The sequence below is a fragment of the Chrysemys picta genome, chromosome 1, assembly GCF_011386835.1.
Source record: "Chrysemys picta bellii isolate R12L10 chromosome 1, ASM1138683v2, whole genome shotgun sequence".
In the NCBI taxonomy this organism is placed as follows: Eukaryota; Metazoa; Chordata; order Testudines; family Emydidae; genus Chrysemys; species Chrysemys picta.
This window is the reverse complement of record NC_088791.1, coordinates 287,193,942-287,208,429: the sequence shown is the minus strand read 5'-3', so window position 1 is coordinate 287,208,429 and position 14,488 is coordinate 287,193,942. Positions and strand designations below refer to the sequence as shown.

The 14,488-nt window shown below is 40.6% G+C and overlaps 1 protein-coding gene across 3 annotated transcripts in view; it reads right to left on the bottom strand.

The window, feature by feature from the left end:
• The window catches only part of DIAPH3 (diaphanous related formin 3), a 502,952-nt gene that overhangs the window by 82,682 nt on the left and 405,782 nt on the right, over positions 1–14,488 (bottom strand). The window contains exon 28 of one of the 3 annotated variants that reach the window (XM_065581159.1): positions 5,164–5,218. The exons of the other annotated variants lie outside the window; for them this stretch is intronic. Within the exon in view, the coding sequence (XP_065437231.1) occupies positions 5,164–5,218 (55 nt within the window). The remainder of the gene's footprint in view (positions 1–5,163; positions 5,219–14,488) is intronic. 3 annotated transcript variants of the gene reach the window in all.

Below are 14,488 nucleotides of genomic sequence, written 5' to 3'. Positions count from 1 at the left end.
CTGGAAAAAAACTCCTTTCTTGATTAAATTGTTCAATGCTGCATGAAACGTGAATGTTTTGGTTCTATATGGTTTATGCCAGACACAGAGCTTTAAAATATATTTTATGTATGTATTTTCCTTTGCTAAATAAGCCTATTCTTTTATAGAAGGTCAAAGAGTAAATTAAAATGTATAGTTTTTCTAGTAAATACTTATTTAAGCTAGAGTAAATATAATACATATTTAAGACCATTTTAAAAATGTGTATTCACCCAAATGATTGTATATTTTTGTGCAGGTAATTATAGATTTTTCTACTAGTATTAAACATGTTTTGGTATGCATTATTTATCTGATAGATATTAGAAACTCAGAATCACACAATTCCATATTAACTATTCTTCAAAAAAGGATAATTTGTCCATCTCAGCAATTACATATCATCATGTCAGTCTGATTGGTTACACATACTTCACATTCGCACACTGAAACTCCTTATTTTACTTACGTACTAGCTAAATTTTAAGCCTAATTTTCTCAACTATCTTTTTATTTTATCCAAAATATTGAAATTAGTTAGGCTTTGCTATGTACACCTTATTTCAATTTTTAAATCATGACTACTGTTTCTTTAGTTAAAGCAGCACAAACAAGTATCCTAAAATAGCTAACTCTTATTTACAATATTTTTCAAAATCGATAACATGAAGCCCTTGGTTGAAATAAATTTCAATCTGAAGCATATTTTGACAGTCAATTTATAAACCTGCTAAAATAAGAGTTGATAACGGAATAAACAGTGGTACTGACCTATTGAATCCTTTTGCCTAAGGCCATACCTAACACAGTTTCAAAATAAAAATAAAAGCAATACCCTTGCTGCCTATTCTTAGGCTTTTGGGCATCTCATTGCTATGCTTAGGCCTATATAAACTGTTGCTGAGATTTGCCCAAGACCTATCTCTGAAGGGTTGGTGTCAAATTAATCTCCAAGTCGTTGATATATCTCAACAGGTTTTAAAGTCATCTTTTCCCCACCACCTCTTAAGTCTCTGATCAACACATGTTGCTGTTTGAGTCAAGCAATGCTTCTGCCCACACAGTGGCACTGTCAGCACTGTCAACTGCTCAAACAATTTTTTAAACAGAGCAGCCGGTTGCCTTCAGCAGCAATGCTTTTGGGGGCACTCTGTGCTGTTCGCCCAGAGACTCTGGCTGCTCTACAACTGTGCTAGTTAAGGGAACGACAGAAGGAACAACAAATGGCTACAATTAGCATTCGCCCTGCTCCTGCAACAGAATTTCATTGCTATGGCAACTGGAGTTGCCCAGACGACATAGGGCTTTGGCTGAGGCTAGTATACGACATAACAAGCAGTACCAAATATAATAGCCACAGTTCAAGCTAATACCCTATCTTGCTCGCATTTTAGATCTTTGCCTTTATTTCCCAGTTTAATTAATAAGAGCTGGTTTCTTAATTTTTCTAACTTGCAGTATGTCTATGATTACTTTAGTAACTAGAAACATTTGAAATACCTGTATTACTCCTTCCTTTTATATAGCCATAAAATATCTGGAATACAGCCAGACAGCCAAATGCAAGAAGTCCTTCCAAATATGCTAATTTTTTCACAGGTGGTATACATTTATTTCATAGCAACTGATAGGGAGAAAAAAAAAGATTTATTCCTAAATAACAGAGCTGTTCTAGCAATGAAGTAAAGGCTGTGACATGGGTGGGCAATAGTCTGCATGGTAAGCCAAGATAAGAGGTGACAAATTTAATTATACCTAAGAACAGAGATTTTTTAATTTGGACTAAAACTTAAATTCGCTAAAAATATTTTACCAGAAACTGAAATGTGTGAATAAAATGTTCCATGAGATGAGATCTCTACAGCTCTTCAAAACTCCGTTAAACCAAATAAACCAGAGAATTTCATGCTGCTTTTTGCTGTTGGGACATACATTTAACTCAGGAAGCTGCTGTGAATTTCTAAACCTTTGAAAGCATCTTGAAATTAGTTTTTTGATAATGCTAATGAGTTTATCAAATGTAGCCTTCAATCTGAATAATACATATATAAGTGCTCCTTTAACAGATTCCTATTACAATAATCTGCAGCTGGGCCAATGAATTGACTGGTAGTGAAACACTCCAGGCAGGAAACTAGTACACTTGCAGGCGCAAGGGGTGGGTTTGGGTAAGGTTGCAGCTGCCATAATTCTCTCAACCTCCTAGTGGCTTGAAAATGGTGTAAAAGAAGTTGCCTGTCCTCCCTGCTGTAAAGTGAGTGCAGGTCTTATACTCCTGAGGGAATACTGCACCAAAAAATTAAAAATTCTGCACGCAATATTTTAAAATTCTGCAAATTATATTGGTTAATAAATAAATGTGGAGGCTCCAGCATGGCAGTGGGGAGCACAGGCCACTGGCTGCATGGAGGTGGGAGATCACCCTGCAGCCCCCATTCTCCTGGGACAGAGACTCAGCAGTGAAGCTGCACCTGATCCTGACACAGCACAAGGGCCAGGCCTGCCCTAGAAACACCCCAGGGCCGTGCTGCTCTGTGCTAAGCCCACCAGGTGTGGGAAGGCAGGCACGGCCCAGCAGGATCAGCGGGAAGGGAGTCTCGGTATGGGGGCTTAGCTGGAGAGGGGTGCTGGGGGAGTGGGGCTTGGTGCGGTGGGGGTTCGGGTGGGCTTGTCAAGATGGTTCAGGTGCAGGGAGGCTGGGGTTTGATGGGCCTGCTTAATGGGGGAGCTCCAGTTGCTGCTGAGGGTACACCGTGTGCTGAGCTCCCGCTTCCCCCCGCAATTCCCCTGTTCACTTCTCTTCCCCATCCCCTGCCCCTTCTTTCCCTACTGTCTCCTGCCCCTCCCCTCATTCCCACATCCCCCTCACCCTGCCCTATCACACCCCCTTCATTTCCCACTGCCTCTTCTCCACTGCTCATTCCCCCCTTCCCCTATTGCCTTACCCTGTCCCACTGCAGGCACTCACTGTTGTACAGAAAACAGGATGGCTCGCAGCACACAGAAGGGGATCAGGACCAGCACTAGAACACCCAGAGACAGCCTCCAGCTGCAGAGTCAGCGATGCGGAGCAGCACCCGCCTTCAGCCAGGCAGCTCTGTGCTTGCAAAAATGGGGGGCAGTGGCATGTGACACTGCATTCCTCCCCACACCTCGCCTCTGTTTGGGGGGGCAATGCCCCCCAGACTATGCATAAAATGATGGAAGGAAAACCCCAATTAACTTCACTTCAGCCTGCATAAGTTCTGAAACCGTTTCTGTACGATAAATTCAATCCCCAGCCCTTGGTTTATACCCAAAAAGGGGCAAGGGAATGGACACACTAAAATAAATGTGTCCTTTTGATAGGGGGAAAAAATCTTTACACAAGTTTTCTTAAAAATAATAAAAATACTGACCCCTTATTGTTTGTCCCTTTTAAGATCGTCACTTCTTCCATATTAAAAAGTCAATTCTGATTTTTGAAAAACGAATATAGAAATTCACTTTTTGAGCAGTGATATCTATTCACCAATTCAATTGGTTGGATATATACCATATAATTTCATTGCTGATTTGTAAGCGTTTTCTTAGCTTATTTTTGAGTTATTTTTAATTATGCTAAATTAATACTATTGATTGTGCTGTCTTATTTCATGTTTCCTTAATCCTTGAAAATATATTGCATCAAAACCAAAGATAATTAAGTAATATTAACTTTAAACATTACTTTAAATTTAAAAAAAATCCCAGGAAATTCTGAGTTATGGTTGATATTCCAGTATAATCACTATGTGTATATCAGGGCTCACCCAATTATCAAAAAGATTTAAATCCATGTGGTCGGTTTACCTTTGATGTAGAGGGGAAATGCACAGATAATATCATAAATACTAACAGAAGTTCCAATAGAACATCCATTGTACACTGACAGGAAATAAGGCATTATATATATTCCACTAACAAACCCAAAGGATATCTCAAAGAATGGAGTTTTATTTTCAGTTTGGTTTTACTGGCTTTTGTTGATTGAAATCAGACTCTGAAAGTTACTTCAGCTTTCTGTGTGGAAATTTAGCTCTGCTTCCAGCTGGGACTGGAAGACAGTATGGATCACCTGATAAATGTTCTGTTCATTCCCTCTGAAGCATTTGACACTGGCCAATGTTGGAAGACAGGATACTAGGCTAGATGGACCATTGTTCTGACCCAGTGTGGCCATCCTTATGTTTTTATAAGAGTTAAAATTAAACCCTACATCATTTTGCTCTGCCCAGCTGCCTCAAAGCTCATAAAAGTAAAAAGCACTAAACATTGAGAACTCTATTTAAAATAAAAATTTATTTCCCCCCACCTTTGCTGGAAAGTGGTATGAATTTGTGTCATTGTCTATATGAGCCCTGTGTACAGAAAGGCTGAAAATTTAATCTTTATTTAATCCTGGTTAAATAATTGGTGAGTCGAACTTAAACTTTTTCAAGATTACTGAGTATTGATTACGAGCAATGTAGGGACACTTTTGGAATGGGCATCCACCATGGAACAGAAGCTAAAGGCTACAGAGTGTCACTGAATCTCTGGATCAGAAGGGCTAATGGGCCAGGTGATGTAAATTGAGTTAGTTAGCATGATTGATTTTCTGGCCCAAAGTATATCTAACTTTTCAGGAAGATTCTAACTAATTTTGTTAGGCAACAGAATTAAATGGTTTAACCATTAAGGGAGTTATTCTGAACTTTCAGGGAGTTCAGTACTATTATCGGAGCCATAAAACACCTAAGAGACTCCAGGCTGACTGCAACAGACTGGTAAATACAAGAATACAAGACTGGTAAATACAAGAATTTGTTACAGGGAGCCAAGTGAGGTCTGTTTTTCTCTTAATTTAAAGAGTGACTGGTGTTTGGAAATATGGGGCCAGATACTCAGCTAGGATAAATTGCTGTAGCTCCATTTCCATAAACAGATCTACACAGATTTTAACCAGCTGAAAATACGTCCATTGTTCCTAAGAAGAAAAGACACCAGGAGTCTGGAACCTGCAATATATTCATATGAAAAGGAGGTGTCATTTGCTTAAACTGGGGAAATATACAGAGCTGGTATATGTTTGCTAATGTGTCATCTATATCTAGCATTTTAACTTGCAAGTTGTATAGGTACCGTAAATTAAACTGGGGACATTGTTTCCTTTTGGTATTTTCTTCTCTCTCTCTTCCTTTTTGGAGCAGGAGGTTAAACAAGAACAAAAAAAAAAAAAAAAAAAAAAAAAAAGGTTCAGTTAGGAAAGAAATCACTGGAATAGGTTTGAGACTTAAAATAAACTAAAAATCCTAAATATCCTAAAAATGCCCCTATTCTGAATTGTTTTGGGATTTATATTTTCGTCATATATATAGATCTTTGTGCTACTTAAAACAGATTGCCAGTGAAAGGTCTGAAGAAATCCCTTGTAATTCATTTGAAAGAAATATATATTATTTTGAAATGTTACTGTAAGTTATATTGTAAGTTATTTCCCCTACAGATATTGGTAAATTGTTACCAGATTCTTATCTGAAATCTTATAAGAGACATTGCTAGATACTATATTTGGTTATCAGATGGATCTAGTATGGCAAAAGTCATTTCTGGCTTAAAAAACAAAAGTTCAAGATCAAAATTTCACAAATTAAAGCCTAGATCCTGTAAAGAGAATTGTGCAGTGGACAACAGACCCCTTAACATGTGTATAACATTGGGGAATTAAAGGGGGCTTCTTGTAGGCACATGGATGCACCTTTGCAGTTCTGTTTTCAAGAGAAGTGCCAAAGGTTCTGATCCTAACCAATTAAGTCAATGGTACTCCCCAGGGACACTGTTTCACACTAGTGCATCTGCTTACATGGTCAGGGCCCTTACTTGTGTGTATCTTGTCTGCAATTTATTTCTATATTTTAGTAAATAGTTTAAAAAAAATCAGCTTCTTGGTTTTCAGATTTTGTAACCTGGGTCTGCAGCAAATTGGTATTCCAGTAGCCTGAGTGACTAAAGTATAAACTTGGAAATACAATTGTATCTCCGATTTCAAAAGGTCTAAAGCAAAGCCAGAGGTGGTCATGGAGTGGAATTAACCACTTATGATATGGTGATGGTTTTAGAGGTTGCTGTTAACAAAAAATATTGACTGGTGTATGAGAGTAAATGTAAAGCAAACTGAATTCTTGTAACATCCCACAGGGCCTAGGACTCATTTACAACTACACATTTTTTGGCTACATATATTTGACTATAACATAGTTTTGGCTTAGCCACAATAAAACTCTTATCTCAATTAATTTGAGACAGAAATACTATTGTTTAGTAACGCAATATTAGTCTAACAACACTTGCTGGCTTAACGGGCCTGTACAGATGGCTAAAATTTATATATATTTTGGAAGGAATATATATTGTTGATTATGTTTACCTTGCACCCCCTACATTTAATATGAAGCCTCTCTTCCTATATTGCAAACTCTTCAGGAAAGGGACTGTCTTTCTGTATATGTGGAAAGTGCCTAGCAAATTGTGGGAGCTTCTAGAATACAAGCAACAGTTACGGGGTGAACTTCAATTGCTTACTATACTTGAATGCAAGAATTCTCTCGATTCCTCATTTTATATGGAAAATTGCACATGAAAGTGGTTTACTTTGTCCAAATACACAGGTGTCTCCTAACAATAACCTTCATATTTAGAATAAGAATTGTGCAGTCCTCTCCTAATACAAACAACATACTCATGCTTTATAAGTTGACTGATACAGCATTAGCTAGTCATCTCGTGCTGGGAAGATCTGAACATAAAAAAAAACTCTACTGCAGCTGTCACTCTTTTGGCTCCTATCATATCAATAAATTGATTTAAAGAAAACGTCACACTATTATTTAAACAAATACATTTAGATCTGAAGACTCAACCCATCATAGCCATGCATATCAGAGGGTTGAATTCTGCCCTTAATGTTTACACAATAAAGTCATTCTTCTGGATTATAATTGGTATTTTTTCAGGACAGACAATACTTTCCAACCTTTGATATGATTGTCATCTTCCGTTGTCCTAATGTTTCCCACAAATGATGCACGTTAGCTTTCCCAAAAGCAGACTCAAAGACTGGTTTTAATTAAAGCTTACTTACAAATAAAATGTAGTTTAGTTATACCTGATAAAATGTGCTCTTGACTAACTGAACTTTCATAGTACTATATAAAGAAATATGTGTTATTTATTGCAAGCATTTATAATCTATCTACATAGAGGTAGAAACACCAAATGTTTGGAAACTATTTTAAAAAAAGGGGACTAATTCTTATTTTTAAAACTAATGGCTTAGATTAAAAGCAGAACCATTTTATATAGAAAGAGAAAATACCCCACAATCACCGGCAGCACTGCAATGTTAAAGGGCAGAGATGAGGAAAACTTTACCCGTTAGGGTGAATGTTGGGGTACCAGCAGCAGTGAAAAACCTGGAGAAAAGTGCACTTTATAACAATTTCTGAATAAAGCCAGGCTCTGACTGGCACATATTTCTGATGGGAACCAGTCCAGAGGTGAGGGTGCCCCTCCAGAACATCATGGCTCCAAAATGAGGAGATTTTGGCAAAAGCCTTTTAACTTAGAAATAATTTTACTGATTGTGTATGATACAATATTTTAAATTATTAATTACCTCTTACTGCAAATGCAGTTGTCTATTGTTTTTATTAAGATATATTACTGAGACAACTCTGAACTAAATTATATAATTCCTTGTGTGCCCATATGTGCTGTGAATTCTTACAAATGTCATGGCATTAACTATCCAAATGGACATGATGTTTTGTGTAGTTCCTAACTTTATGAATAAATTCCAGTCTGAGTTATTTGCAGTATAGTGTCAGTTTCTCCAAAATGCACAAGTAATGCTTTACAACTAATGTAACTGTAGAAGATATATTTTTATAATCACCTTTTGTAAAATATCACCTTTTTTGCAATATGCCAGTGTATTTTACAGTTTATCAACATTAAGCCACTGTCCAACAAATTTCTATTTTAACATAAGTCTCCCATCCCGGATTACAACAGCTATAAATTGCATTAGAGTCTACCGTCAGTGCTAGTATCTAATACTAAAGTGGCTTGTACTGCCAAAATACTGGTAGTAGTTACAGGAGAACAGAGTGACAAGATTGAGGGGGTTGGTGAGAGGGGGATGAGGAGAGTGACCAGAAGGATAGAATAAGAGTTCAGGGATAAGAGTTCAGAGACAACAGGAAGGAATTGAAAAACAAGAGAGGGAGACTAACCCCAAACCACAGGGAAAGAGTCAAATCTAAAAAGGAGCCTTGACGAAAAACACAAGAGCTAAATAGTAAAAATAATATTTTATGATTAATGGAGAGTTTACCTTTCTTTAAAAGGAAAAAGAAAAAAAAAGAAATATAGATTGTATTTTAACCGGCTCTCTCTATAACAGAGAAGGGAAATAGGCGGTGATATCACCACACCACTTTCTGAGTGATGTAAAATTCACTCTTGGATTGTAGGTTTCTTTATTTTTTGGCAAAGCTGCAACAACAGTTTATGATCAGAGATCTCACCACATAACAAGTTTTCAATACAGTGATCTCCTGGCAACTGCTGTTAGATGGATAAACAGAAACTGGGTTAACTCAGTGGAGAGTAATTGGCTGTGTCCTGTTTTCAGTCAGTGACTTGCAAACAGAGAAAGAGCAGACCTAAAGCAGTGGTGTAAGCTTGGAGACTGATTAGTCAGGAAGCTATTGCTAAAGGCAGCAAGAGCAGCAGCTAGCCCAAGAGCTCTCTCACAGCAGCTTTCTCTGCCCTGAGAGACTCAACTGGAAATCCCTTAATACACTATGCCCTTCATTTATTGTTGCTAGTGGACATTTGAGAGCATTTAAGAATGCTACTTTTTTGAGTAGTTGCCCGGTGATGGATCACATTGAATTAAAAGGACTTTTACATTTTTTTCTTAGGGACAGGGGAAGACTACCATCTACAGTACAATTAGGAAACTAGGTCTTTTACCTGATAGTAAAGCATTTTCTATTCTCTGTTGAATAGCCAAAATACTATTTGTGACTGCTCATACATCTCTTTTAAGTACTCCTCAGGCTAAATCTAAGAACTTAATGTGACTATTAAAAGACTTATGACAAAACTGGCTCAGCTAAAACTTGTACAAGTAAACACTGATGTTCTATACTGTTTTAAAGTATGTTAGCGTGACACTAGGAATACATTAAATAAAATATAATGTACACTGCTCAGCAGCTAACATCAAATTTTAATACTGTAAATTAAGATAGCTGTGCATTGTTAGATGTCATAAGGAAAACACTAGGACAGTAAGTGACAAAATATCATTACCCTAGCTACATAATACACACATCATCATGTTAAAAGAACATTATTAAGGTTGCAAAGTCAAGCACTCAAAAATTAGGAACTATCAGAATTACTGTTTGTGCAGAGAGAGAAATGAGAAAGCTTTCCGCCCACATACAACAGCTAGGAAAAGGAGACAGGAGATAGAAGGTGGCAAAGGGTAGCCGGGAGCTGGGTGGGATGTGTGTATGGGAGTTTCTTCCCCCTTAAAAATGAGAAAACAAAGAGAGAAAATCATGGTCTTCGCTTCAAAGATAATGAGCTCCTCCTTCCCACAAATTGCTGGGGAAATAGGTGGTGTGGGTAGGGGAAAGAGAGAAAGAAAAGGAGTGATCTACAAAAACAGCTGATACCTACAATACAAATAAAGGCTGCCGTGAAAGTGTCTCCACCAGGAAAATCCTGGGAGACTGCTTGGGTGAGAAGTTCCAAGCCACTTTCTAACTGCTGAGACACTGAGCATATAACCAGAGCGGATATTCTGGTCCCTCCTCTGGTGGCTATAGACAAATGGGAGATCAGCCTGTCATATCAGCCTGTGGCTTGTAGGTTTTTTTCCTCTGCCTAGCAGATGTCTGAGATTTTTCAAGACTTTTTCTCAACATCTTTAGACACTTTGGCTGCTATAGCATAATGTGGCAACACTTGAAAGTGATATACCTGCTACATGGGTTGGCACAGGATGTGAATTCTGACCCATACATCAGGCATATTCATCAAGACTCAAATAGTTAAAATATAGTTCTTATATTTATTTTTTTTTTACTTTAGTTTTACTTTCACTTCAATAGATGTCATGGTAGAAAGACAGCCCTGAAGACAAACAAAATAATTTTGAGTTTCAAAGGGAGATGATGGCTATAGTTAGCACAATGGACAACGCCATAACGCCACAACAGTATATATATATGGCCCTTTGTTTTCGGTTTTTATTTTATTTAATTTTTCCTGGGAATTTATCGGTGTTTATTACAACAACAACAACAGCTGAAAATCGGTGCAAAAAACCTTTAATTTTTATGGGAAAATATCAGGGTTTATTTTGGTGGACAAAAGGATGGGGAAAAAAGTATTCACTAGATTAATGCTCTGATGAACGGTATTCAATGTGGTTTTCTGCAGAACTGAAACAGAACTCAAAACACAATGCTACCTCTGAGTTTAAGAAAACAATATATCTCTAATTCCCAAATAAAACTTTTCATTTGAATAAACAGTTTACTGTTGTAGATTTAGAACTATTAGCCTATACCTATTTACATTGAATAATTGGGCCCAATATTTTAAAATATTTATAAACAGTCACTGTCTTATGTGAAGTCCTCCAGTGTCATTTCCAAAAGTCCTGCATAGCTAGGCTCGAAGCAATCTTCCAAGACCCGTTCTCCTACAGTTTTGATGTAGCCAAATTTTGAAAATACTCTCGCCATATCAGCTGATCCAGTTGGGACACTGAGGATGTGAGAGGCAGCACAGCTCAACGTTGGAAAGTCAATGCGGTGGATTTTCCAGAATTCAAGTGGAGTGATGGAGTGGCTGTCCGGAGAAGACATTGCCATGTAGGCACAGAATTCACTTTTTAGTTTTGCATTTTCTTCATTCGAAGCCACAAAGGGGGAAGTATACTAGCATACTCTTTAAATTTATCAGCTGAGGCCACACTTTTACGATGAGGGTCAAATAGCACAATGACTTTTCAGAATGGTTTGCTGTGAAAAGCTTCAGGGGATATATTGCAAGTGACAGTAGCTTCCCACTTCTTTGACAGCTCTTCATAAAAACTTTGAAAGCTTTTGTGAGGTTGTCCTGCTCAGTGACTGGCAACATAGACATGAAAAGATTTGTTTTTTTCTGGTATCTCCCCAGATGTGCTTTTGCAAGAAGTTCTGCAGAGATATTGTTAAACAGAATGCCATACACCTCTGTATTAGAAAAAGTGCCGTTTGTTAAAGAATTGGATTCCAATTTCTTCTGTGTCTCATGTAGTGGCTTAAGTGCTTCAATCGGGAATTTGAATTTTGTACAAAGGCTTTGCCTAATTTTTTGCATAGCCGCTTGAGATTTCAGCTTTTTCACTGTTGAACTCTTTGTGATCTAAAAGTCACAGTAAGATGCTTCATACTTTCTGAACACTCTGTGCAGCCAAACACAGACTAAATCATCTTTTTGGTACAAATGGAACTGGAATGCTGCATTCAAATGCGATCTCTTCACAAACATCATAGAAGAGTTTTTTTGTTTTACTGGAATGCTTGAAAACTGTATCAGCATCTATTACCAACTTTTTAAAATTAGCCGTTTGAGAACACCTGTTGCATATGAGAGAGCAATGTGCAGCAGGTGATATGGCAAAACAAACAAAGCAATTCAGGTTTTTCATTCAGCTTCACATCTTGTGTGAACTTTGCACAGTAAGAAGCCGAGTCAGAATTCACTGTTGCCACATCTTCCAGGTTAGTACATATTCATTTAAAGTTTTACTGACACAAACTGAAACTATTTGACTGTTTGCAGACTTCCGAACTCCAAATCTGCCAAAATGAGTACAGGCTTCTCCACAACAAAAATAAAAAAATGAAAACAAAATCACCCGGATAGGGTGGTTGAGAAAAAACGGTTACTCAACTTCTCGTAACTGTTGTTCTTCAAGATGTGTTGTTCATGTCCATTCCAACCAGGTGTGTGCGTGCCATGTGCATGCCAGCCGGAAGATTTTCCCTTAGCAACGTCCGCAGGGTCGGCGTGGGTGCCCCTTGGAGTCACGCCTTCATGGCACCCAATATAGGGCCCTGAAAATGCAGAGGGCTGGTGAAGGGCACTCCTGCACAAACCACCTGTGGTTTGAGCACAGGAGGGAGTCCAGCACCACGCGGGGCAGGGTTACGATGCTGTCCAGAGCGTCCCAGGCTGGTCGATAAACCGACGTCAGCCATGACTGGAGTGGGCGAAGTCCGAGTCTGGCATGCTGCACTACGTACGTACACGCAGCCATGTGTCCCAGTAGTTCCAGGCAGTTCCTTGCTGTGGTCATGGGGAACTGCCTGAGGCCCCGTGTAATGTCCGCTAGTGACCAGAACCTGGCTTCCGGGAGGTATGCCCTGGCTTGGGTTGAGTCCAGTACTGCACCTATGAATTCTATCCTTTGCACCGGGGACGGGGTGGATTTGGCCTCACTGAGAAGACCTAGTTCGAGGAAGGTCCTTCTTATGAAGTTGACCTGATCCTCCACCTGGGCTCTGGAGCAGCCTTTGATCAGCCAGTCATCGAGGTATGGGAAAACCTGTATCCGGCGCTTGCGCAGGAACGCTGCAACAATGCATTTGGTGAAAACTCAAGGGGCTGCTGACAGGCCGAAAGGGAGGACAGCAACCTGATAATGACAGTTGCTCACCACAAATCTAAGGTAACGTCTGTGTTGTGGAACTATTGCTCTGTGGAAATATGCGTCCTTCAAGTTGAGGGCAACATACCAGTCTCCTGGATCCAATGAGGGGATAATGGAGGTCAGCGAAACCATGCGGAACTTGAGACTTTTTACAAACTTGTTGAGCTGCCATAGGTCCAGGATGGGTCTGAGGCCCCCCTTGGCTTTTGGTATTAGGAAATACCGGGAGTAGAAGCCATTGCCTCTTAGCTCCTCAGGAACCTCCTCCACTGCCCCCACCGAGAGGAGGGGCTGCACTTCTTGAATTAGAAGATGCTCGTGAGAGGGGTTCCTGAATACGGACAGGGAAGGGCGGTGGAGGAGCAGGAGGGCACAGAATTGGATGGAATATCCCCTCTCTACTGTGCAGAGCACCCAACGGTCCGAGGTGATATGGGACCAGGCATGGTAGAAAGGGGATAGACGGGATGAGAAGGTAAGAGGGGATGGGATCCAGAGTCTGAACTGGTGAGCCTCCTTGACCACACCTTCAAAAGGGGGATCTGGCCCAGGCGGAGGCTTGGGCTGACCAGAGTTCTGTCCCGAGGAGGGATGCTGCCTCCTCCTACCACTCTTGCTTCGCCTATGAGGAGCGTCATGGTGGTTCTGCGGCTGACGTCTAAAATGCCTGTGCTGGGTAGCAGGCGTGTGAAGCCCCAGAGAGCACAGAGTGGCAGAGCGGTAGACTTCAAACTGTGAAGTCTCTTACCAGTTTTTTCAGAGAAGAGGGACGAGCCCTCAAAGGGGAGGTCCTGTGTAGTCTGTTGGACTTCGTGTGGCAGCCCAGAGACCTGCAGCCAGGAACCCCGCCTCATCACCAGCCCTGTGGTCAGAGTGCGCGAGGCTGCATCCGCCACGTCTAAAGGTGCTTGCAGGGAGGCCCAGGAGACCAACTTCCCTTCCTACACCAGTGCAGAGAACTGCACACGAGAGTATTGTGGCAGGAGCTCTGCAAACTTGGCCATCGCCCGTATTGTGCCCATATCTGCTTACGATGGCCTACTGGTTAGCTATGCGGAGTTGCAGGCCTCCCGTCGAATAGACTTTCCTGCTGAACAGGTCCAGTCTTTTCGCCTCCCTATTTTTTGGGTTGGAGCCTTGGAAACCCTGGTGCTCCCTCTGATTGGCCGCATTGACCACCAAAGAGTCTGGGAGAGGGTGGGTATACAGGTAACCTTTAGATGGTACGAAATAGCGCCGTTCGGTTCTCTTGGCCGTAGGGGCCAGAGAAGAGAGGGTTTGCCACAGAGATTTTGTTGTGTCCACTACTGTTTTTATTAGTGACGGGGCATCCCTCGATGGACCCGAGGGAGCGAAGATGTCCTCAACAGGGTCCGACTCCTCAGCCACCTCCTCTGCCTGTATCCTCAGGCTTTGGGCAGCCTGTCGCAGAAGCTGATGGAGAACTGAATTGTCCTCTAGAGTTGGGGCCATCAATGTCCCTGCAACCGCTTCATCCGGTGAAGATGAGGAGAAGACTAGCAGTGGATCTTGCTCACTACCCTCAGCAGCCTTTGGGTCCCTTGGCACATGGTAGTTGGGAGGCTGCGGTGCTGGTGCTGGGAGTCTCGGAGCCACCGCTGGTGCCAGGGTCACTAGGTCCTGTGGTGCTGAGCTCATCCGTGCTGGCAGGGTCAGAGCTGG